Here is a 24,533-nt window from a genome sequence, read left to right on the forward strand (position 1 = left end):
CCAGTATGCAAAAATAATATTGCTGGCTGAATCTAAACATCAGATCAGTCTGCGTAATTTATTGGATTATTTAAATAGAACTATAATTACTGTGAAAAAATTAGATAGAATTTGTTATTTTTATGTAAATTTATCTGTCGTATATCGCTTTGGAACAGGAAGATGACAACTCTAAAGGGTCGTCAAAAAGATATATGGTGTGCTACTGAACATTTGTTTATGTAGTATTAAAATGCTTTGACAGCTATTTAAATTAATAATTAACATTGCGCAAAAATATATTAATGTGCTCTGCATTGTTGCAGTGACTTTTTTGTAAATGTATTGATTAGCGTTTTTCATATTATACACGCACTTATTGTGCTGATCAAATCAAAAGAAAGAAATAAAGAAAACACAGACTACATTATGTGATTCTCATTTTATAGCTTTTTGAATTAAATATCGCAAAGTAACTGACCGTTGTGTCATAAAACCTTTAAGCTTTATTGTTTTAATATATTTCTAAAATCTAAATAATTCATTTTGCACTTGTATGTCAATGAACAAGAAAGTTGAAAACATCCATTTACCTGAGCCTTGAGTATGTTATGGATTCCCTAAATATTACCAAAATTGATTTTAAAGGAGACATCAGTGCCTAAACTACAGGAAATTAGAGATTTTTTCAGTTTTAATTGTGTTAATTGTTTTCATATGCTTGAAAATGACTTATCATATCAACACTGTTTATCTGGACAATGTTTAACACAGTTGTTTTGAAAATATAACAAGTTTGCATTTATATATTGAGGATAAAAACTACAAATATGCCACACTATGTGGTGATAAATGTAGAAAAAGTATAAATTATATTAGTTCAGTAACTATCTCTGCTTAATGTGTGCCTTTAATTATCAATACTCTTTTTAACTGTAATGCATGGCAAAGTGTAAAAAATATATAATAAAAATTTTTTTAAATTATATTATTGATATGAATATACGACACTGATTATTTTCTAATTTATTATTGTTTAATAAAAGCATAATTTATAATAATTTTAATTTATATAACTAATTTACTTACTTTTTGGACAAATCATGAAATCAGTTCAGTGATTAATTCATTTTACATTAATTGAGCTACATTATATAATAAAACTTAGTAAAGTAAATTCATTACAAAACTTTTTTTAAATTCTTAGTATTTTCATTAGTATCATATAATAAGACTTAGGAAAATAAATTAATTATTTAATAACTAAGCCTTTTTTAATTCTGAAATATTGCATTTTCAAAACTGAAGAAAAGCCTTTGCAACTGTGTATTCTAACACCGATGATTTAAATTAAGATTGTGCTTATCATTTGCATTTTTTTTTCATTTATTTAATTTTTTTAAGTTATGAATGAGTATAATGTGATATTGTTATTAACCTTATTAAAAAAAATTCCATCTTTTATATAACTTTAAAAACATTTTTTATTATGTTTTTCTCAAAATTATCATTTCTCTTCTTAAAAATGGGGCAAATCATCTTTACTCCTAGATTTTATTTTTCTTTAAATTAAGAATGCAGTAGATTATTAAATTTATGTTCTTCAATAATTTGATTTTTTCAGTTATTTATTCATGATAGTTTTATCCTAGTAAAATTGAGTTTTCAAGATCCTATTATAGTTTTGATTTTAATTTTTTTTCAAGTAGATCCAAGAAAGATCAATGTGCAAATCAGAGTGTTTATAGTTTTTTTTAAAGAAATAGATGGTTTTTCTTTTATCTGTAGAGTCTATGATGTAAATAACCAGTTTTATGAAATTGTGTTAATGGAATAATACCTAGTTTAGTATCTATTTTTTCACAGTAAATAATTTAGTTGCATTAAAATTGGCTCTTTTATTTTAGAAAAAATTTATCCTTTTACATTGTTTGAAACCAACATCCTGACAAAATGTCTCAAAGAGTAAGAATACATTCTTCATTCAATTTATTTTTCTTGACCTAGCTGTTAAGCTATTTATATTTATTTATGTATTGTTCGAAGCATAATTGCTTTCAAACCTTCATTGCATTATAATTAGTTTATATTTCTACATTTGTAAACAAATACATCTCACAAAATGTTTGTAATTTATTAAAACCTAATTCATTTGAAAAATTATATTTTAATAGTTAACATTAGAGATGTAACGAATATTCGACCACTATTCGGTATTCGGCCCTTTTGCCGAATATTCGGCCTAGCCGAATACTGAAGTTATTCGGCCGAATAATGAAGTATATGCTATTATTAATTATTTAGATTTGTGAAAGCCTTATTGTTGGCATCAAGATATTTAAAATATTACAAAAAATACATCAAGTTGTTAAATTTTTTTTAAAATATAGAAAGTTTAAAAAAGCAAATTTGTTAATATTTATTTCATTTTTAATTTAAAATTTGAAAATTATTTAATTACAAAATTAAAATTTCAAAAGTGAAACTTTTTAAAAAGTTCTTAATTTTCTGAGTTTTAATAATTTTTCTGACAAAAAAGAAAGTTAAGAATACATTTAACAGTAGTAATGAGTTCTTATTTTAAATAAAATAGCATATAAATTACAAGTATAACTATAACTAAAATATGCTATTATTAATTATTTAGATTTATAAAAGCCATATTGCCTTGTTATTGGCATCAAGATATTTAAATTATTACAAAAAATAAATAAAGTTGTTAAAATTTTTCAAATATACAAAGATTAAAAAAGCAATTTTGTTAATATTTAAATTTTTAATTTAAAATTTGAAAATTACTTTAATTATAATCAAAAGAGAAATTTTTAAAAAGTAAGTATTCGGCCACCGAATATTCGGTATTCGGCCTAAAATTTGGCCGAATATTCGGCCCCATCACTATTCGTTACATCACTAGTTAACATTTCCTTTAATAGTTAATAACATTTCCTTTAATATATGGTTTTAAAGTTTATAAAAAAGAGAAATACTGTTTTGAATCTTGTCCTTTTTTCATGTGTTCAGATGCTTAACCATGTTTTTAGCACTAAACATACCAACACTTAATATATACCTACCGGTCGCGTGACCGGACATTATGTTTCTTGATTGAATGTATGAAATGTGGATGTTATGAAGGAAATAAACTAAAAAAAACTTAATTATAATTGAACAAAATTTTATATTTGTACATTGTCAGTTTTTATGTATAACAAACACAAAGAATAAGAATTTTTAATTCATTACTCAACGAATTTTTTACATATACAGGGTGTTTCCATTGTACATTTTCTGCAAACATATTTCTTCTAATTATTAGTATTTCTATACTTCTTATAATTATAAGAATATATATGAGAATTATAATTCTGATAGTTATTCTAATAATTAATATTATTTCTTCGAAAAACTTGTGCTGTCTTGATTGTTTCGACATTTTTCTGGGTAAAAACTAACACACAGTTCACAGTTATTCTGATTGAAGTAACAACGGAACAGTCTTTGCAGAAATATGTAACTAATCGAATGCAATACGTTGAACACGCATTGCATTGTAATTTCAGATCCGATAACCTTATAAAGCAATAAATTGTTCACCCGGTCAAATGACCGGTTGTGGTAGAAATAGGTATACGACGAATATTATTTGAAACAAACAAAATACGAAAAAATAATAATAGAATATTATCTGTATATAATTGTTAGAAAAAGTCATGAAGTCAAATGTGCAAAAACGATAAGATATTTTCGATCCCAAAGTTCTTAAACGGTCATTTGACCAGTTTTGGTATGTTTAGTGTTAATGGTTAGTATGAAAATATTGCATTAAATCTGGTAATATTAAAAAGAAATATTGGTGTTTCAAAAAACCCTTATAAAAATTTTTATTTAGCAATTTACATCAACATGCTATGTAATGAATCAAAGATGTAACATGTAATTGAAAAGATAAAACTTCACTCATGATAATTTACAGGGTTGGCAACCAGGGACAGAAGTCATTGCTCGCTATAGTTTCAAGGGTAGCTCTGAAGAAGATTTAGTTTTTCAAAAAGGGGACATCATGACAATAGTTACTCCAACAAAAGTAAGTATTACTTTATGCTATCTTTTCTGTAGGTATATTTTCATACTTATGAATTCTATGTTCTTTTATTTGAATGCATATTGTATATTTTTCAAAACATAGAAAGTTTTTTTTTTGAAAACTAGTTTAAAATGGATATTTAATTATTATTCATTTATATTAAAAAATTTCACAGAATTGGTTACTTTATCTTTTAAGAGAAAAGTCTATTTGCTTATACCTTACCTGATTATTATTAATCCTTTGTATAATCTGCTAGTAATATTTGTTCTATTAATCTGCTTTTATTTTTAAAGCCATTAATATAATAATTTGAATGAAATTCAGCATAATGCAAGAATAGAATTAAAAAAAGAATCTCCTATGCTCAGCTTAGCCTTACGCAATTACAGTTTTCATAATTTAGCTAATACGTAGTTAAAGTACAGTTTTCATAATTGAAATATAGAAAAATAATTGGTAAAAACTGAAACTAAGTATTTAAAAAAAAAAAAAAAATTTCTCTGTTATTATTATGAACTAAATGTATTAATTTATTATTTTATTTTTATTTTAAACAAATATTATTTCAACTTAAAAATAATAATTGGCAGTATCTTGTTAAAGATTGCTTTTTTCATGGAATATGATCATATCTACAGTTACAAAAGTTAAAATTATATTTTGTTATTATTTTTTTTTTATTCTAAAGGCATAACTTCTCAAAAAGAGATGCAATCAAAAATTAATTTTCATTTAATTTTTCGAAATATACAGCCTTTCTTTATTTTATGTTTAACTATCTATGATCCTTAGGATCCTAATTGGTATAAAGCTAGACATGGGGATTGCCGTGAAGGACTCATTCCTGCTAATTACATTCAGAAACGTTCTGAAGTAAAACTAAATGCTATGCCGTGAGTATTTATTTATTTTTTTATTATAATTTTTTGTATTTATTTAAAATTATTTATGTTTCTCAGTAGATTTTAAAAATGGACTGTACTACTTTAATCCAATGTAAAGAAAATTTACAGACTGTTGAAAATTTTGTATCTGAAATATCAAAATTTTTACAAGTCCTCAAACAAAACTTTAGATACGGAACTACCTGAAAAAAAATGTTCATGATTTTCTTTTTGGAATTGAATTGTGTTTCTTCATTTAATAACTTGGAGAAATAGTAGTTTGTAGTGTAAGAAAACAGCCAGATATCACCTTAAACTGAATTCTAAATTATCAGTTATATTATTTACATTTTTAAAAGAAGCAAAATATTTGTCAGAATTACAAAACAAAACTGACTAATATTTTTTATATGATGCACATTTTATATTTAGCATTTTGTGTTTAGTGCATGAGTCTTTTTAGAAAATAATTTGGTTCCCTTAACAAACCCTTCATAAAAGATTATATTAAGTAAATGGATTCTTCATATAATGAAACCTATTCAATAAACTAAATTAGCTCTAAAATTTTTAAAAATCTATTCAGTGTTTCATTAATGTTTGCCATTTTAAAGTGTTCTGCGCTATAACATCCAACTGTTTTTGAATTATGTACCTTAGGATTGTTAATATAATTATTCAATTTAATTTATTAATTTTTCTCTGAAAATATTTATAATGAAAAATTGTAATGTAATTTAAATCATGCTAGAACACAAGTAACATAGTTTGACTGTTTTTAATACACTCTTACTACAGCTGGTTTCATGGGAAAATTACACGTGAAGAAGCAGAAATACTTTTACAACCTAGAGAGGATGGACTGTTTCTTGTTAGAGAAAGCACTAACTTCCCTGGAGACTATACACTCTGTGTTTGTTATAAAAGTAAAGTGGAACATTACAGAGTTATTTATAAAGAAAACAAATTAACCATTGACGAAGAAGAATATTTTGAAAATTTGTCAAGACTTGTAGAGGTAATTTCGATCTATTGATCTATTTTTTATAATTAGTAATCTAACACAGGACTACAATATTCAAGGTTCTTAATTTTTTACCGAAAAATTTTTTATTATAAATAATTTGTGCATTTTATAAATCAATTTTAAATCTGAAAAGTGCTCTTATTTTGAAAATTCCATATACTATAATTATATTATGCCCACTTAATTATTTTATAACCCACATAATTTTATGTTGTCGCAAATCAGATTATACATAAATCAGAGCTCATTCTAGGCAGGGTAAACAGGCATCACCCTGCTGCCCTTTTACTCAAAAGAATCCACCCTGTTGCCCCTGATGTAATAGACTCTAAACCCTTTCTTTCCTCAATCCTTCTTTATTTTTTCTCCAAACTGTACAATGGATTTCTTAAATTTTCAACTATTTTTATTTAGTTTGTCATTGCTGTCAATACATAGATTTATATGGGAAAGGAAAAATAGCCGTCACACTCCCTTGTTGCACTTATCTTTGAAAGTTTGCAGTTGCTTACGCTATCATTAAATCTTAATTATTATTAATCATTTTAATTATTGAATCATAACTACAGACACTTAAAAACATACATTTATTATTTTATTAATATATGCATGCATTTTAAATAAATTACTAAACTAATTAGCTCAATAACTTGATATATATGCTAATTAAATAATAAAAATTAGTAAATAATATGATTGCTTTGCTACTGTTAGTAAAGTAAAAAAAAAAAGAAATTCTTTCACTAATTGACAATGTTTTTTCATAGAACGTGTGAAGTCCATAGAAATAAATTATTGCCTTTTTAGAGTAATAATGATCTTTTTTTAAAATCTTGCACCCTGCCCTTTTTTCTGCCTAGAATGAGCTCTACATAAATTTATTACTCAAATGTGAAATTTCAAATTCTGCTGTAGTAAAAGTATGGTATTTAAAATATCAAAACTTCATAAAATATGTCAAAACTATTGTAATAAGTGCCATGCCGGAAAAAAATTGGAAAATGACATTGATTTGTAATGGTATAGCTGTGAATATAGTGCGTCAAAAGTTTTTTATTCAAATTTAAAATTTGTGTGTAGTTATAAAACCACTTTAAAAATATTTTTATGTGGAAATATTTTTGTGTGTAATAATCAGTCTGAAAATAATTTAAATTAACGATGAAATTTTCACAAAACAAAATGTGATTACTCAAATTCGAAACTTCGGTGTTGCAAATTACATCAGAAGAATAGAAATTTGATAAACTTTGGTGAAATAGTGTGAATTTACGACAGAATTGTCCGAAATTAAACACTTTTTAAAAAGGATAATTTAAATTAGAACTTTAGTGGTCGCAGTATCATAGTAGAAGTATAAATATATAATATTGTTAATATAAATATTTAAAACTATCGGAGCTTGAGAAACCTTATAGAGACTGTAAAAAAAACGATAACTATCAAAAAATGATGGAAAAACTATGCAGATTTATATCAGAATCGACGTGAAACAACTGTGTCACAAAATGATTTGCAGTGTAATAGTCTAATCAAAAGTTTTTGTAACATTGCAATTAAATATGGGGATTTTAAAAATTATGTTGAAATAAACAAGAAAGCGTTATAGAAAACTACCAATAAAATTATCAGAAAACCCGGAATTAAGATATAATTGTCGTGAATCAAGCTTCTTAGAGTTATCACCGATTAAATTTTGAAATACAGTTATTACAAGTCATAACTGAAATTCAAAATTTTTGTGTTATAATTACCTCATTAAAAATTTCAGAATTTAAAATATTACGGTGAAAGGAAAGAAAAAATGATAGAAAAACCAGGTCATTAGAGGTCACTAGAAATTTTCTACTTGCTATGACAAAATCATCTCCTGGACAACAATCTGAAATTTTGTTACATAAATAAATCACATATACAGGCCTAGGCAACATTGTCAATTGTAAAATAATTCTGTTTAAATTACTAGTTGTTGTCTTAGTATCCTCTTCAAATTCTGATTATGCATTGTAACTTATAATATATTTTTGTCAGATAATAGTTTCAAACCTCTATATAATAAATATTCATATCAATAAAACAGTAATTTTCATTAATATTTATTAAAATTTTGTAAAGATATTAAGCTATAATATATATTTCTAATGGTAGCATTATCAGAATGATGCTGATGGCTTATGCACCAGGTTAGAACAATCTGTTCCAAAGAAAGGGGGTCCAGAACTATCTGTTGATTCACAAGAGTTCGAAAAAGCTGGTTGGACTATAAAACTAGAAGACTTAAAACTCGGTGAAGTTATTGGAAAAGGAGAATTTGGTGGTATTTGCATTTCTTCTTTCATTATTATACACATATATACAGAGCCTACAAAAAAAGAATATTAGGATATTTTATAAAGTATATAAATAAATATATATATATGGCTTAATTCAAAATCAACTTTTGTCAAAATTTCAGAAACTTTAGAATCAGATTAATTGTAAAATAAATATACTGTTTTGAATGTATTAGACATATAAGAGTGTGTCTAGCTATTTGTAATTGAAGATGGCTATTTATTTATTATCCTATCATCGTGCTTTTATATCATGTAAACTTGAAAAATCATTATTTTAGTCTTAGTAAACAAAAAACAATTTTCATAGATGCCAACTTTACTGGATTTTCCAGTAGACTGCTGAATTTTTCCAATTTCTCCAGGTGTACTGGTTTAATTAAAATTCTTCTGGTTTTTGCACATTTTAGAAAATTCCCTAAATTTGAGTTAAATTCCCTATTGAAATAGAATTTTTGTACTGATTATTACTTGAATATTTAAATAAGTATTACTAATACATAATGAAATGAACCTCATTTTAACCTTAACCCTTTCGCGACGGGAAGCGCAACTGCGCTCTTATCGCTGAGGCCGGCAGTCTCTCTCGCGAGTGTCTCTCCAGGGCCGAAAGGTTTTTTGCTGTTAAGCCTACATCCATGAAATGACTGAAATATCAATGTGTTGTTTAATAATGTTCTGTAGAGTGTTTAAATGGCATATGCTTTATATATATTTCTGTAGATACTTTATTTACTTAAGTCATTTCTTGTTTAAATATATATTTTACACATTTTATTTTCTTTATGTACTTACCATTTAATAACTTTTAACATTATATATCTGAAAACCAAATGTATGACTTAAAATTCTTTTTTCGTATGAAAAAATTCAAAACACTAACATTGCACTAAAAATTGGACCTGTCATAAAACATTTCCTTCTCCTCCATTCCTTCCCCCTAAAAACCACGTGTATGTGAATCATATTACTCTTATTTTGAGTAGAAGGTCAAATCTACATGTATCTGAAACCATATGGACATACAATGTCACCTTCTGGCAGAAATTTTATTTTTTTAAACGTACCAGGACACTGGCACAAAAGAGTGACGGCCGGGGGTGAACGAGAAAACGCTCTGTCACACCGGTGTGTCTGACGGGAAGTGAGTGTGTTTCTTGCTGGCACATATATGTGACAGTTGTCGCGAAAGGGTTACACCAGTTCAAAACTTTTTTTATTCTAACATTTTCATTTCATTTTTATTCAGAACTCAGTTTTTAAATTAATTTTAAAAAATTTAACTATCTTTGATGAATTAAATGCATTTTAATATTCGAAATTATGAGTATATATAATACATAGCATTTTAAGCATGGTTAATGTCCATCATAACTGGAAAATATTGCAATTTTTCAGTTTTGATGACTATAAAAATCCCTAAAATTCCCTATGTGTAAAATATATAGTACATTATGCAACAATTATCATGAAATTTATATTATTTCGTAAAATCGACTGGAGTTTTTCCTTTTCATATTGGCAGGTATGATAATAGATAATAAAATAACTAATTTATAATTGTAATTAAAATTATTATGCATGATTTAATTATAATATGTTAATATTGATATAATAGTGCAATGAATTTGATATATTTAAAAAATTTTATACATTAATTAGATGCTTTTGTTAAAGTTTCCAAACATGTAAGATAAAACTGATTAAAAAAAAAGATGCTTGAATAAATAAATAATAATTAACATTTTGTATTTATACAATGTGTGTATGTGGATTGATCAATAAACTTTCTGTGAATTTATCCTAATTGATATATACTTATAACCCCTTAAAATAGATATTAAACATAAAGTATGGGGAAAGTGTTCTGAGCATTATGGTTGGTCAAATTTATCAAAATTTTACTTGTTTGACTAACACAAATATAAGTAATATAGTGAAAAATCTCAGATCCTGAATGATTTGAACTTTGAGCAAGTCCAATAATTATGAATTGTGAAAGTAAACTCATATTATTCAACAAAAATAATTAAAGAGTAATTGTTAATCTGGTTAACATCAATTTTTATACAGTAAAGTTTTTTTTAAATGACTTTTAGTTAACTTATTGTTTAGCATAATAATATAAATAATGCTGATTAAATGTTGAAAGAAAAAAGGAAAAACGAAGCAAAGGATAAGTGAAACTTTCTCTTTAATGACTAAAATCACATTTTTTCCTCTTCTTTTTTTTATTTAAAGTGAATGAAAAGAATTTTGTTCAATTTTTAAAACTCCTTTATTCTAAGATATGCAAAATTTTACTTCATTTTAAGCTACATAGTTTTAAATTATTAAATTACAAACTGTACAAGCGTTAAAGTTACTTACAATTCAAAAATTTATTACCTTTTATTAAATTAGATAATGAAGAAATGCGAAACATTTATTTTTACTTGTAAATTATTTTCGGATAAGCAAATTTTACGATTGTGTCTTAAAATGCTAAGAATCTCTGAAATAGGCCCAGAGACAAATATGCAAAAATTTAACACAACTTTACGGATCTAAACCTTCAGAATACTCTTCTGTCTAAAAAGAAAACCATATAGGTCTAAATTATGGTCACACTTCCTGCCCTTATTTTAAAGACCAAGATTCTATATCCGATGAAAAAGACACGTTTATTTAAAGAAAGTACGCTTTTCTGCCTGATTTTATAACTAAAATGTAGTCTGCAAAAAAACAAAAAAAAAATAGCACGTTTAAATTTATTCACTTGACTTATCGTGATTGAATCTTAGTATGTGACAATCTGTTTTTTATTTCGTGCACTGTACATAAACTCTTCCAATGTTTTTATTAAATTCTTAATCCTATTATTTGTCTGAATTCTGCTTAGATGTTGTGCTCGGCTGTTTGCGAGGACAAAAGGTAGCTGTAAAAGTTCTTAAAGATAACAGCAAGGCAGCTCAATCTTTTTTGGTAGAAGCTTCTGTCATGACGTAAGTTATTTTATTTTTTGCTTAAAATTTAATAAACTTAAACATTCCAAGAACATTTTGATAGGCATCACGAATGTGTTTCCTTAATCATATAAGCAAAACTTTATATTAATAATTCTTAGACACAAATTCTCAATGTAAACATAGTTTCGTTCTCAAAGTACTTAAAATTTATTTCCAGATCCTTAAGTCATAGGAATCTTGTGCAGTTGTTAGGTGTAGTGTTTGATTGGCCTTCTATTTACATTGTTACTGAGTTTATGTCCAAGGGATCTCTGGTAGATTACCTACGCTCTAGGGGAAGACAACACGTCACCAAGCAAGATCAAATTCATTTTGCAACGTAAGAACTTAATCTTCTTTTTTTTTATTTCTTGCTTATACTTTTATATACAAAACTCCAAAAGCACTAACAATTAATGAATTATACAGCACTTTAAATGTATTATATCAATTATACAATTTATATATTATAATTTTTCCCCTTAGCTTTGACTGGACAAATATAAAATCTCAAAACTGTCTTTTTTTAAATAAATTTTAATATTTATAATACAAAATGCATAAATAAAATGTGAGGTGTTCAGCTTTTTTTTTTCTTTTTTTGTTCTTTACGAGCATAATTATCTACAGCAAAATAACTTATTTCATTANGGATAATCGGTTCATTACTGTATTATTAAAAGCCAAAATTCTTGCCTTAAAAGAAATTGAAACAAATGGTTATTGAGAGTTATAAATTAATAACTATAACTCTCTTTTGTGGCGTCTTCTGATTTGCAATTTCATATTTTTTAATTTTTTGGATGTTATGCTTTCTTTAATTTGCTTATATATTTTTTGTGGACAAGTATTATATTTTATTTTTATAATTTTTTCCCCCAAGTAGAAATTCTGATAAAAAAAAAAACAAACTTGTTTTTCTTTCTAGCTGTAACACTTTTTCTCAAAAATACTGTGGTAATGTTAAAGGCTACTACAAATCTAAAACTTCATTATGATTGATTTTGACAAATTTCAAATTGCCATGATTTTCTTTAGCTGCTTTTATACGTATGAGAAATTAAAAAACTTATGTATGTTTTTCAATTTGTTTATATGTAAATATAAATATACATAGCATAAGTTATAAACTTAATTTTTTAATTTTCTATTAACTTATTATAAACATAGAATTCATAAATATATTTTATAGGTGCTTCCTGTTGGAAGTAGAATCGGGATTGACCCATTACTGATAAGTTATGGTAAGTTATTTTATGCCTATTGTTTGCTTAAAACTGAATTTGATTATAGATAATATTGTTGAACATATGTTATTGTTGATCATTCATTATATAATGCATGCATAATAATTTCAATTTAAAATTTGGTTCATTTGCACTAATTTCGTATTATAGAAACCACATAGAAGATATAAAGCAGGGCTCGGCGGAGTCACTTTTCTCACTTAAAGTCAATGTCTTAAAAAATAGTAACTTTTATTTACTATTTTTAAGCTCTTGTCACTTATCTAACTTTTTTTTTAATTGCGTTCCACAATTTTCCTTTTTCAATCCCATAAAAAACTTCGCTTTCCCCTCCCCCTTATTGTCCTGTCCTAGTGCCTCACCCAAATGGGTGATGGTAAAGCGCCAATAAAATTGCTGATTCGCGAAATCAGCGTAAGGAGTTTCAAATGCTATATGACGTCACAGCTAGAAATTTCACGTTCATCTGGTTCATTCATCATCTATCCTACTTTCGTCTGTTCTGCTTTGGATTTTGGAATTTTATGGAAATTGGAATTTCATTTTCTAGAATGCGCTGGATGCATGGGACTTGTTTTTCTAATACAAGGTATGTATTTTTATATATTTATATATATTTAATGAATTGCTTAAAATAAATAAATGAATTGCTTAAAATAAATATAATACAACATATAAATATGTGTTATTATTGATTCCTAATTATATACTTGTCGACGCCATTATTTAATAAAGTTTGCAATCGAATCTGCTAAATTATTTAAATTTAACTAATTAAGAGTTCGTCCAATAATTGATTTTGTTCATTAAACGATTGCGGCAGCTACGAATTTCGCTTTTAAATGGAGATAACTGAACGAAATAAATGAATATTTTAAATAAGAAAATTAATACGTTATTAAAAGAATGTTTTTTTTTCCATCGAAATAAATGGATATTTTAGGATAGAAAATTAATACGCAATTATAGGTGTTTTATTTTTAAATCGAAATGAATGAATATTTTAATTAGAAATTTTATTTTTAAATTAGCAGATCATCTTTGCTAACCGAAATTATTGAAATAAATGAACGAATAACGAAATTATTGAAATAAAATTTATTTAGCTATTATGCCGGTATATTAAAATTAAATTAGATAATTAATAAAAAAAATTATACAAATCGAAATAAATGACGTATAAAATTGAGTATGGTTCTACAGAAATTAAACTTTTTTGATTCAATGAAAGATGTACTCATTACTACCAAGATTTAGAATTAATTTACTTTTTTTTAGCGCGAATTCGATCAGAAACTGGTTTGCAATACTAATGCGTTTAGCTCTCAGTATCTAATTGAGAGTATTTTATCTATTTATTTAATTATTCTTTATTTAATTTTTCAATATCTACTTTAAAAGATTTTTTTTTAAAATTTAATGAGCAATATTCCAATAATTATTTTTTTTTATTTGAAGATTATTAGATCGAGAGGGGGCAGGGAGGGGACAAATGTTTTATTTTCTCCTGTGTGTTTGTTGTTTTTCTGATAAGCTGCCGTCAATCAAACTTATAGGAGTGGCATGCCGATTTCGTTTTCTCAGATTTACGAGGGGGTGTGGAAAATGCATTGCACACGCATATCAATTAATGTCGGGAGTTAAGGAACTTGAAACTTCTGTCTAAGAGTATTGAATTTAAAGGTGAAATGTGAGATTTATTTTAAATCCACTTGTGTTACTTAGTTTTTGTTATCCTTGATTTATTATGATGAATTGTTTTATTATTTCGGATAATGCGTTATTTATTACGAACAGGACGTTTTTTAATCACCAATTATATTTATCGATTAACAAAACAATATTTTTTTTGTTGAATAAATTCTGATTTTTTAGAAATGCGGTATAATTAACAAGTTTTTTTTTTTTTTTTTTTTTTTTTTTTTTTTTTTTTTTTTTTTTTTTTTTTTTTNCGTTAAAAATAGTCTTTTTATGAAAAATAAATATAAAAGGAAAAGATTGTTTATTAATTTAAGCATATAATTATTTGTTAATAAAAGCAGACGATTATTTTATGAAGCAGATAGCAGTTTTCTTAATTTTGATCCTGTTTTTCTGATTCCACTGCGTTTGAGTTTTTTTTCTTTTTATTTTTTTTAAATTTTTCTTTTCTTTTTAAGATAAATTTCGTACTCAATAAATTAATTCTTTTTCATAAATTTTATCATTAAGTTTTGTTTTTTTTAATTCCGTTGATCTTATAATATCTTGTCTTGTTCTAGGTTTTAATATTTATGTTAATGCCTTTTATAGATATCGTTTCCGTTCGATAATTTTTAATTATCGATAATTTTAATTATTGTTTTTATTTAGATTAATAAGTTTTCCTTTTATCGTCCCCCCCCCCAATATAATTAGGTATGAAATACATTGCGTTTTTTGCTTATTGGTTTTGTTTTATAATAGTTAATTTGGGGATTTTAATTATTATCAAAAAATAAATATGCGAATTTAGTATTTTTTAAACTTGTTTTTCTTGTCTAAACTTGCAAATGTTTTTATCCTTTTAAATGTTATTTTTCTACCCTTTTTTTAAGTTTAGGTGATCTATTTTTTCCCTTTTTTTTTCTTCCTTACTTTAAAATGTGTTTCACTTGTCCCTTGCAATTTGGGTTTGATAAAACATAAATTAATTTATTCTCTACTGTATTTTTCGGTTATTTAATTAAAATTACTGGATTTTTAGCTTCTTTAGAATGGGAGATAAGTGTTTTTTTTTCTCTTTGAATATGTTTTCTTTCATAATTTATTTATACCTACACAAACTTTTATTAAGTTTGTTTTTATTGTCGTTTGTAAACTATTACATTTTTTTTAGGTTTTAACTGTTAATGATGGGTAAATGCACATTTAATCCAATATGGCTTAAGAAAGATGATGATACAGACAAAGAAGTATCAGAATGGGGAAAGAAACACGATGATTATTCTATCTTCTGTCAAGTTTGTTCATCTACTGTGAATATCTCTAATAAGGGATTTCTAACAATATCTCAGCATGTTGGCACAAAAATGCATCAAGAACAAATGGACGTTAAAAAGAATCCGCTTCAATTTCGTTTGTTTAACAACATATCTACAAATGAGGAAATGCGAGCTGCAAGTAGCAGAACAAACACTCTCCGTACCATTTATCTTCATAATGAAAAGGAATCTGCTACTGTTGCTGAACATATATGGGCAATGAAAACTGTTGCATCAAATTATTCTGCAGCATCATTTTCTGGCATTGTAGCAACTTTTAAAGCTATGTTTCCTAACAGTATTCCACCTTCCTTTTCATTAAATCTTCATCATTAGCAGAAGTCACGGATGAAATGAAACTTCCACTAGCCAAATTGTTGATGTTGTGGAGTGACTGTCCCAGTGTTAACAAGAAAGTTAATAGGTTGATGAATGAAGAAGTAAAACTTGTATCGGACAGAGAGCTTTAGAAAAATTTAAATTACCAGAAATTTAGAAGAAGTTAAATTAGCAGAAGCAATGCTGCAAGGTGTTGCTAAAGTAAGGAAGGAAGGAAGAAGATGAAGAAAGAAAAAGAAAAAGAGGAGATGCCATTAAAAAAACTCTAGAAAAGAAGTCCGCTCTGATAGAGAGTTATTTTAGGCTAACTCAAAATAATGGATACATTTCCTCACTTAAAATAACTGATATCATTAATGAAATCAATTCAGGACTTAATTACTAATAGTGATTTAATCTTTGTTATGTTTAAAAATAAAAATTATCTTAATTTAAGTTAAGCCTGTAATTTATTTTTTTTTAGTTATAAAAATTTTGTGAATTTATTGGGAACATTTTTACAAAAAATTTCAGTTGCTGTTAAGTAATATAATGAATGGATTTTTATTTTCATTATAATTGATTATAATTATTATTGTTTTTTAACAGTTATACTTGATCTAGCTCAATTTTTTATGTTATATTATGGGACTAAGATGTTGCAGGATGTTTACATTGTTTTTAATGTAGTCACTATATGTAACTTTTTAAAAAATTTTAGTCACTTTTTTCACTACTTTTCTTGCATTAAGTTGTGCTGAGCCCTGAATATATGAGTTATGTTTAATATTTTCTTAATTGTTAAGGCTATTCTAGATTAATCAGCAGAGTAACGAACTATTTTTTTTCCATGTGTATGTGTAATTTATCTTTGCAAAATTACACTATTACAAAGATTGACTGGCATTACTTACTAATATGTTACATTATAGTATTTTTATAATTCCTTACATATTACTTTATTTTTTGAAATCCATCAGATTTTTTTTTATGTGTTTTTTGGTTTGGTGTGAATTTTAAAAAAAAAGAAAAAAATCATATATTTGTGTTTACTTAAAAAGTACATTTTCTTCCCCTCATGAAATGTTACTTCTTGTAGGTATGTGATTTTGGATTGGCTAGAGAGCGATGTTTTAATCTTGAAGGTGGAAAGTTTCCTATTAAATGGACTGCTCCTGAAGCATTGCGTCACAGTGTAAGTTTTGATTGGGGCATTAAATTCAATTCTACATTCAGTTTCTTGAACTTTATTATAAAATCATAATAGATATCAAAATTAAAAAGATTAATTGGTTGTGAAAAAAACTCATTGTTTTTTGTTGTTACTGATTTGTATTACTGTAGCAAGGTTTCCAGCTTTCTACACTGTTTGAGAACAAAAAAAAATTTTCTAGTTTGTCATGCTTAAATATATCATTCTTGTTTTGTAAATTTTGTTTAAAGCTATTTTTGAATTCACTACAGATTTAAAATGATTCAAAAGTTTATATGAAACGCAACTTTATTCCTACTTTCTAATGGTGATGTTTTTAAAATTTGCAAAATTATTAAAAACTTTGAAGGCTTAAGTTGTCTACTGCTCTGTAAAATATTTTGTAAAAATGTTGTAATTAGCAGCCCTACTGTTGTAAATATCTCTTGTACTTTTCTTTGAAATAACTAAGTCAATTATTATAACTTGAAGGAAAAAAAATTCTTGTTGAAAGGTTAATATTATTTTAGAGTTTTGTGATTGATTTTACTGGGTGTTTCCTAATGAGCACTCTTAAAATACATTTTTCGAGTCCTTGTCAGAAATAAAGTTTAAAAAAAGTATGCACATTAAGGGTCTTAAAATAATCTTAAATCAAGGGGAAAAAATAATATTGAAATCTTAATAAATTACTATTTATAAGAGATGGGACTAAATACAAAACCTGTTTGAGCAAAACTTCACATTTGTGAGCAAGAAAAAATTTTAACTATCACAATAAAGATTATTTTTTCAATCAAATTTTCTAAAACTGAATCTCCTAGGTTATCTAACTTAGTTAGTACCATTCCTTGATTATGATATGAAATATCTCCTAAATCATTTACTATTTGAAATATCTTGTGAAACATTTGCTACCAAAATAATTCTAAAGTTTCATTGTATGTGTAACTAACACTTCTCTTGTAACTGGCACAATGGTTAAACCTTATAAAATTAACTTGTTAAAAACTATGACTAAGTCTTTTAAAAATATTTTAATTAATATTTTTTTTTTTAATTTTTAAGGGGGTGCAGGGTCAAACTTAAGGCTGTTTTAAAGCTTCTTCATAAAATTAAATATGAAAACCTGCACTTCTACAAAAGTTTCCTTTAATAAAAATAATTACTTTAGAAAATTTTTTAATACACAATTCTCTAAACTTGAGAACAATTTCAGACGTGAATGCTGATTTGCCTAAGATTAGCTTATTAGACAATAGAAGAAAGCTTTCCTTAGACTTTTTATTGCTGGAATCTTACTAAAAAATTTGATAAACATTATAAAAAAAATTTATCAATTTTTAAACACCAACTGTATTTTAAATGCTTGCATCTTAGAGAAAATGTAGAAGTGTAGCGATCTGATGTTTGATTTTTGTTCGATTGTGATTATCAAAACATCTATAATTTTGCTGGAACTTATTGAAACATGAAAGTATAATGTGTCATCCAACCATTTACAGAGGAATTATTTTTCTATTCTACTAATAAAGTTGCTACATGTCTGTCCCAACATTGATTTCTGCGCCAAATACTTGATATTTATAACATTTTTCTTGGGGCTTTGTTTCCTCTGTCGTTCTTTAACATTTGAAATTGTTGCACTTTTATATTTGAAGTATTCTTTGCCAATCCTGTGGTATGTCAAGTTCCACAGGAGATCTTCATTTCATTGGATCGTTCTCATTTTTGACTGTCATTGTCAAACTTTTTACATCACAGCCTCATTTTTATTTTGAATTTGTATGTTGTGTTGCAAACCTCTAGTTTAAAAAAATGTTTGACCTATCGAAAATATGAAATTTTTTTTAATGTTATTAAATTACTAATCGTGCTTTTTTAAAATACATTAAAAAAAATATGTTTAGTTCCAAAAGTGAATGTTTTACATGAGTAAGAAATTTTCCTTAAATTATTTCTATTTTTCACCCAAAAAAAATTATAAAATTGTCCACCCCCCCCCCCCNTCCTTATTTCATATCCCCCCCCCCCCCCAAAAAAAAAAATCTTAATCTATTCATGTTTTCTTAACCATTTTCAAAACTACCTATTATCTAAGTTCTTTTTTTTTTCAGAAAATTTGGTTTTCATCAAAGTTTTTTGATTGCTGTACTCATTTATGTATAATTCTTCCTTTTATTTGTGCATAAGACTGTTAATTAATTTTTGACATAAAACTAAGTATCTGTTTGAAAACTTTTAAATAAATTCTTTTGTTATTTAATAACTATTTTAAACTTTCTCCGGTAAAATTATTTAATGTAAGTGCTTTTGAATGAGATTATGTATTAAGAACAATTTTAACTAATGTGTAAACTTTTTTTTTTATCCTATAGAATTTCTCCAATAAATCTGACATGTGGAGTTTTGGTATTTTGTTGTGGGAAATTTATTCCTTTGGTAGAGTGCCTTATCCGAGAATAGTAAGTATCTTTTCTGAACTTGCTTTTGTTTAATAACCTTTCTTATTTACTTTTAAATGATTTTTGACAGTTTAAAAAAATTTAATGACCTGCATTGCTTATCATATCTAAGATGAAGATATTTTTTTATTTCCATAAATTGCTTAGGGCCGGTATAGCCTGGTTAGTAGGGTGCTGGGCCCATGTCCAAGAGTTTGTGGGTTTCGAACCCCACCGACCGAAGACTCCCCGTGTAGTAAAGTGACTAATGCACGTTAAATCTGTCGAGTCGCAAACGTCTCCCCATGTTCCCATAACAAATCAATACCTCTGGGGTTACTGGATTGGAGATCGATCCCTCTCTTGATTCAGGTCAAAATTATGATCTGTGGATTAACGAATGGATGTATGAATGATTCTTTGATGCAGCTATAAACGGGTGCGACGTATGGTGTGGCAGAAGTTAAATTCTTGGCCATAGATGGCACCAATGGAAAATAAGAACAATCCCATCCCCCTCTGTTTAAACAGGCATACGTCAACAACTATAGTGCTTAAGGAAAATTGGCAATTTTCGTAAATTTGTAACTTTTCTACTCTATCATTTCTAAAGGGAGAGATATAAACATTCAATGTATATTTTCATAGTGTTTATACTGTATGATATAAAGAAACAAAAGAAGAGCTCATATAAACTATTCAAAAAAATTTTTATACCTAATCAAAGTTAAGTGACAAAAAAAATTTTTTTTCATTGAACTGTCGGAAATTTTGGCACTTGGGTATTATCCTGTAAACAATTTCTCAAGTTGCATTTCATAACTTATTGCATCAATTTCTTCATGTAGTAAGTTATATTGGTATTTTGTCCTTTTTTTACAATCAATTGCTATGTATAAATAATTTCTGAAGATATCAAAATGACTTTGATGCGGCATTTGCAAAAATGGTCGACAGTATAATGTACCTGAATTTCTTTCGGGGGATATTTTAAAGTAAAAAACATTTTTCTTTGATTATAGGGTCACAAATAAAAAAGGCTTATGTTTGTTTGTTTTTTAAAAACCTAGCTCTTATTTCTATTACATCTTATGGTAGAATATCTTATGCATATAAAACAGCCGCTTTTATAGGTTTATGTATTTCATTTCGTATGATGTTATAATTTAATTCCTGCTGGTCAGTTTTCTCTCAAAATCCTAATCCCTGACGTAACACATAAATTTCTTGTAGTTGCATAAATTAAATTTTTTTATCTCATGCAGTTTAAAACTTTTATCTAATTTTGAGGAAATCCATATTCTGTTAACTAATTGGAAATTGTTGAGTTTGCCCCTTTAAAATAAACCCTAATTCCCCAAACATTGACTTAACTGTAACAGCATCGACACAACATTTCTGCTGATATTTATAATGTGCTTTATTATGAATGTTTGATAATTTTCTCTTGTGATGTTTGCAGCCTTTGGCAGATGTGGTAAAACATGTTGAGAAAGGTTACAGAATGGAGGCACCCGAAGGATGTCCGTCTGATATATATGACATCATGAAACAAGCCTGGGATCTTGAGCCTGAAAATAGACCAAACTTTATAGATGTACTAAAACGATTAGAACATTTAAGGGCTCTTACAGACTGAAGCAATATTATGTGTAGTAAGTAGTAATAAATTGTATTTTTTTTAAGCATTTTGTACAGTGCAAAAAATAATAAACGGACGGATTTACAAACAAAAAATTTTAATTAAAAAACGGATCGATTGTTAATTTTGAGATTTCACTTAATTCTTTGAGGCCTTCCGGTGTTGCCATGGATCGCTACCAAGCCTACCTTTTTGAATCCTCTTTTTCTTTTGCTGACAGGTCACGTACGCACACTTAGAGCCTACAGTATTCTCCGGATGCCCCCTGGCGGGGGTGGGACAGGGTTAAGCTCTGATTTTCCAAATTTTGATATAATTTTACTATAAAATTCGTTCATCTGAAGGTAATACCACTCAAAATATAACTTTTATTAAATATTTATTGTGTTTCATTTAATAAGTTGAGAAAATTTTGTATTGTAAAGAATTAAAAAAAAAAATTGCATCATTTTTAAGGATGTAATTTTACAAGACAAAATTTGAGCGAAATCAATCTAATTGTTCCTTAAAAATCTAATTTTAAAAATGGCTTCTTTAAAGTCCGATTTCTCAGAAACTATTCGACCAATTTTGTTCAAATTTTGTATAAAATAAGTCTTTAAAATGATGTAAAAAATTTGTATGCCTTACACTTCACAATTTTTTCGACTAAAATAAAAAATAATAAATGTTTACTAAATGTTAAAATTGTCATAAAATTATCTTTGGATAAACAAATTTTCTAATTGTGTGCTAATTTTGTTTTCAATTTGCTTAAGAAGTTCTCAACATATAGCAAAATATAAAATTAAGAGGTCCAAACTTCTGATCCCTATTCTGACCAAACCGTGGGTAATATTGTAATTGCGACTACCCCCTATATTTTGGAAGTCAGAAATCCAAATCTGTCCGGAAAAAAAAGATGTTTATTCAGAGAAAGTACATTTTTGTGTCTAATTTCTTAACTTAAAATATCGTCTGCACTAATTAACATATTTAAGGTTTCCCCTTTGAATTATTTAGGGAGGCTCGTCTTTTATTTTGCATTCTGTATATACTTTTCCCCTCCTATTCCTCATACATTAAAAAAAGTAAAAGAACTTCCTCGGAATATCCAGTGCAGAAATGTTAAGTGCATTTTATTTGACAAGAATCTTTAGAACTATCTACAGTCAAAATTCAATGATGTCATTTACTCATAGGAGTTTCCATTATCCTTTAGTGAAAATTGAATTAGCCTCTTACATTAATAAATAACATGCTTATCTTATTGAAATATATGAATTATGAAAGTTTGAGATGGTTCATTTATAAAGTTTAAAACAATAATCTACTTTATTCCCGTTTAAGCAATTATCTTCTTTAGGTAAATGCAAGTTCCTTTCTTCTGATACACTTGATTTTATTGTGTGTCTTTTTCTTAATTTTGTTTTACATTTAAGTATCATATAATTTTCAAACTCCAGTTCTACTAAAAACATACATATTTCAAGCCTTGTAGTATGCCGCAAGTAAAATCAGGACATTTTACGAAACGGTATGCATATACAATTTTTATTTTCAGAATTACTTATTTAGAACAAAAAGTTTTAACAGTTTCCAGTATTGTTTTATTAATGGAGCTCTGAGCCAACTCATTATGGTTTGAGCTCAATGTTTAAAAAATTCCTATAGTACCGTTGCATTCAAAAAAACAAAATTATTAAATATTGGTATGAGAAAATATTAACAAATTGATATTAGCTGAAATAAGTTCAAGATTTTTTTAATCAAATAATTTTGAAATTAGGTTTTAAATCTGGAAGTGAAATCAATGATTATGCTGATTAGCATTATATATAATGGAAAATACTTAAGTTCGCATGCGAGAGAAACCAATTTTGAAACTCCTGCCTAAAAGATTTTTTACTGCATTTTCTAAAAATCATAGATAAATGTATAACTCATGAATTCATTCCCTTAAAATTTAATAAAGTTTGAAGCTATGAATCATGCAAGTAATGCTATATGCCGGAACCAAGTACTGCCAAAATTGCTTGCAACAACTTTAAAATGATTGTTAAGTATAATATTAAGTTTCTCGGTAGCTCCCCAGTGGTGTAGTTGGTGAAGGCATCGCTGGTGGAAAGCTAGCGGTCTGGAGTTTGATCCTGGCAACAGACGAAACAACTGGTGTGTGAACGTTAAATCTGTCGTTGGGGTTGAAAGTCCTCTCCTTAGTTGTGGTGTGGCAGTTTGAAGNTATAAGCTTATATTCATGATTAATATTAATTTTTTATCAGTAAATAGTTTTTTTTTATCAGTATCATAAACTCAAGAAAGAAAGACATACTTGTGAATTTTAATTACTTCTCCAAGTCATCATAGGTATGTGCAAATGGTATAGGTATGTGTAAAATTTTAAATATATTTTAAGTAAGCTAAGAAATATTGAGAAAAAGGAAAAAACCTTGTTTGTTATAGTACCGTTGCATTAAAAAAAAAATTATTAAATATTGGCATGAGAAAATATTAACAAATTAATATTAGCTGAAATAAGTTCAAGATTTCTTTAATCAAATAATTTTGGAATTTGAAAACTATGATTAGCTGATTAACATTATATTTAATGGAAAATAATTAAGTTCTCATGTGAGAGAAACCAATTTTGAAACTCCTGCCTAAAAGATTTTTACTGCATTTATTAAAAATCATAGATATAACTCCTGAATTCATTCCCTTAAAATTTAATGAAGTTTGAAGCTATGAATCATGCAAGTAATGCTATATGCCTGAACCAAGTACTGCCAAAATTGCTTGCAGCATGTCCTGATTTAAATAAAACTTGAAAAGGATTGTTAGGTATAATATTAAGTTTATCGGTCGCTCCCAAGTGGTGCAGTTGGTGAAGGCATCGCTGGTGGAAAGCCAAGGGTCTGGAGTTTGATCCTGGCAGCAGACTGAACAACTGGCATGTAAACGTTAAATCTGTCGTTGGGGTTGAAAGTCCTCTCCTTAGTTGTGGTGTGGCAGTTTGCAGAGAGGGGCACCAACTTGGTCTGTATCCAGGTCATATGACCAGGATCAAAAGTACTTCGCCATGGTTGGGTGGTGTGTGTTTAGTCTATTGGAGCATAGCTTGTCTATTGGAGCAAAGTTTTTGTAATTTACTTTTCCAGCTCAGCTAATCCTTTCTTGGAAAAATTTAGTGTATCAAATGTAATTGAAAATTAGTAGTGATTCATAAATCCAACAATCATTATTGAACTATCAAAATTTACAATTTTTAAAGTCTTCATTTGTATATAGCTATAAAAAATGGCTATAATCAAATTCAACCCATACAAAAACCAGAAATATCAGATCAAAAAAATTACAATTTGGCCAATTATGAACCCTGCTCATTGTTTCCAGCATATTGACTTTTAAT

General features: G+C 27.0%; 1 protein-coding gene across 1 annotated transcript in view; it reads left to right on the forward strand.

Moving 5' to 3' along the window:
- The first annotated feature begins 2 nt into the window (after positions 1-2).
- Positions 3-24,533, forward strand: part of LOC107456070 (tyrosine-protein kinase CSK) — a 29,684-nt gene continuing 5,153 nt past the window's right edge. The window contains exons 1-14 of the mRNA XM_071179097.1: positions 3-197; positions 1,887-1,944; positions 3,956-4,066; positions 4,862-4,962; positions 5,752-5,971; positions 8,129-8,297; positions 11,195-11,297; positions 11,479-11,640; positions 12,493-12,508; positions 15,457-15,765; positions 15,849-15,989; positions 16,967-17,062; positions 19,438-19,524; positions 20,966-21,158. Coding sequence (XP_071035198.1) covers positions 1,933-1,944; positions 3,956-4,066; positions 4,862-4,962; positions 5,752-5,971; positions 8,129-8,297; positions 11,195-11,297; positions 11,479-11,640; positions 12,493-12,508; positions 15,457-15,765; positions 15,849-15,989; positions 16,967-17,062; positions 19,438-19,524; positions 20,966-21,142 — 1,704 coding nt within the window. The 5' untranslated portion in view covers positions 3-197; positions 1,887-1,932 and the 3' untranslated portion in view covers positions 21,143-21,158. The remainder of the gene's footprint in view (positions 198-1,886; positions 1,945-3,955; positions 4,067-4,861; positions 4,963-5,751; positions 5,972-8,128; positions 8,298-11,194; positions 11,298-11,478; positions 11,641-12,492; positions 12,509-15,456; positions 15,766-15,848; positions 15,990-16,966; positions 17,063-19,437; positions 19,525-20,965; positions 21,159-24,533) is intronic.

The sequence above is a fragment of the Parasteatoda tepidariorum genome, chromosome 3, assembly GCF_043381705.1.
Source record: "Parasteatoda tepidariorum isolate YZ-2023 chromosome 3, CAS_Ptep_4.0, whole genome shotgun sequence".
In the NCBI taxonomy this organism is placed as follows: Eukaryota; Metazoa; Arthropoda; class Arachnida; order Araneae; family Theridiidae; genus Parasteatoda; species Parasteatoda tepidariorum.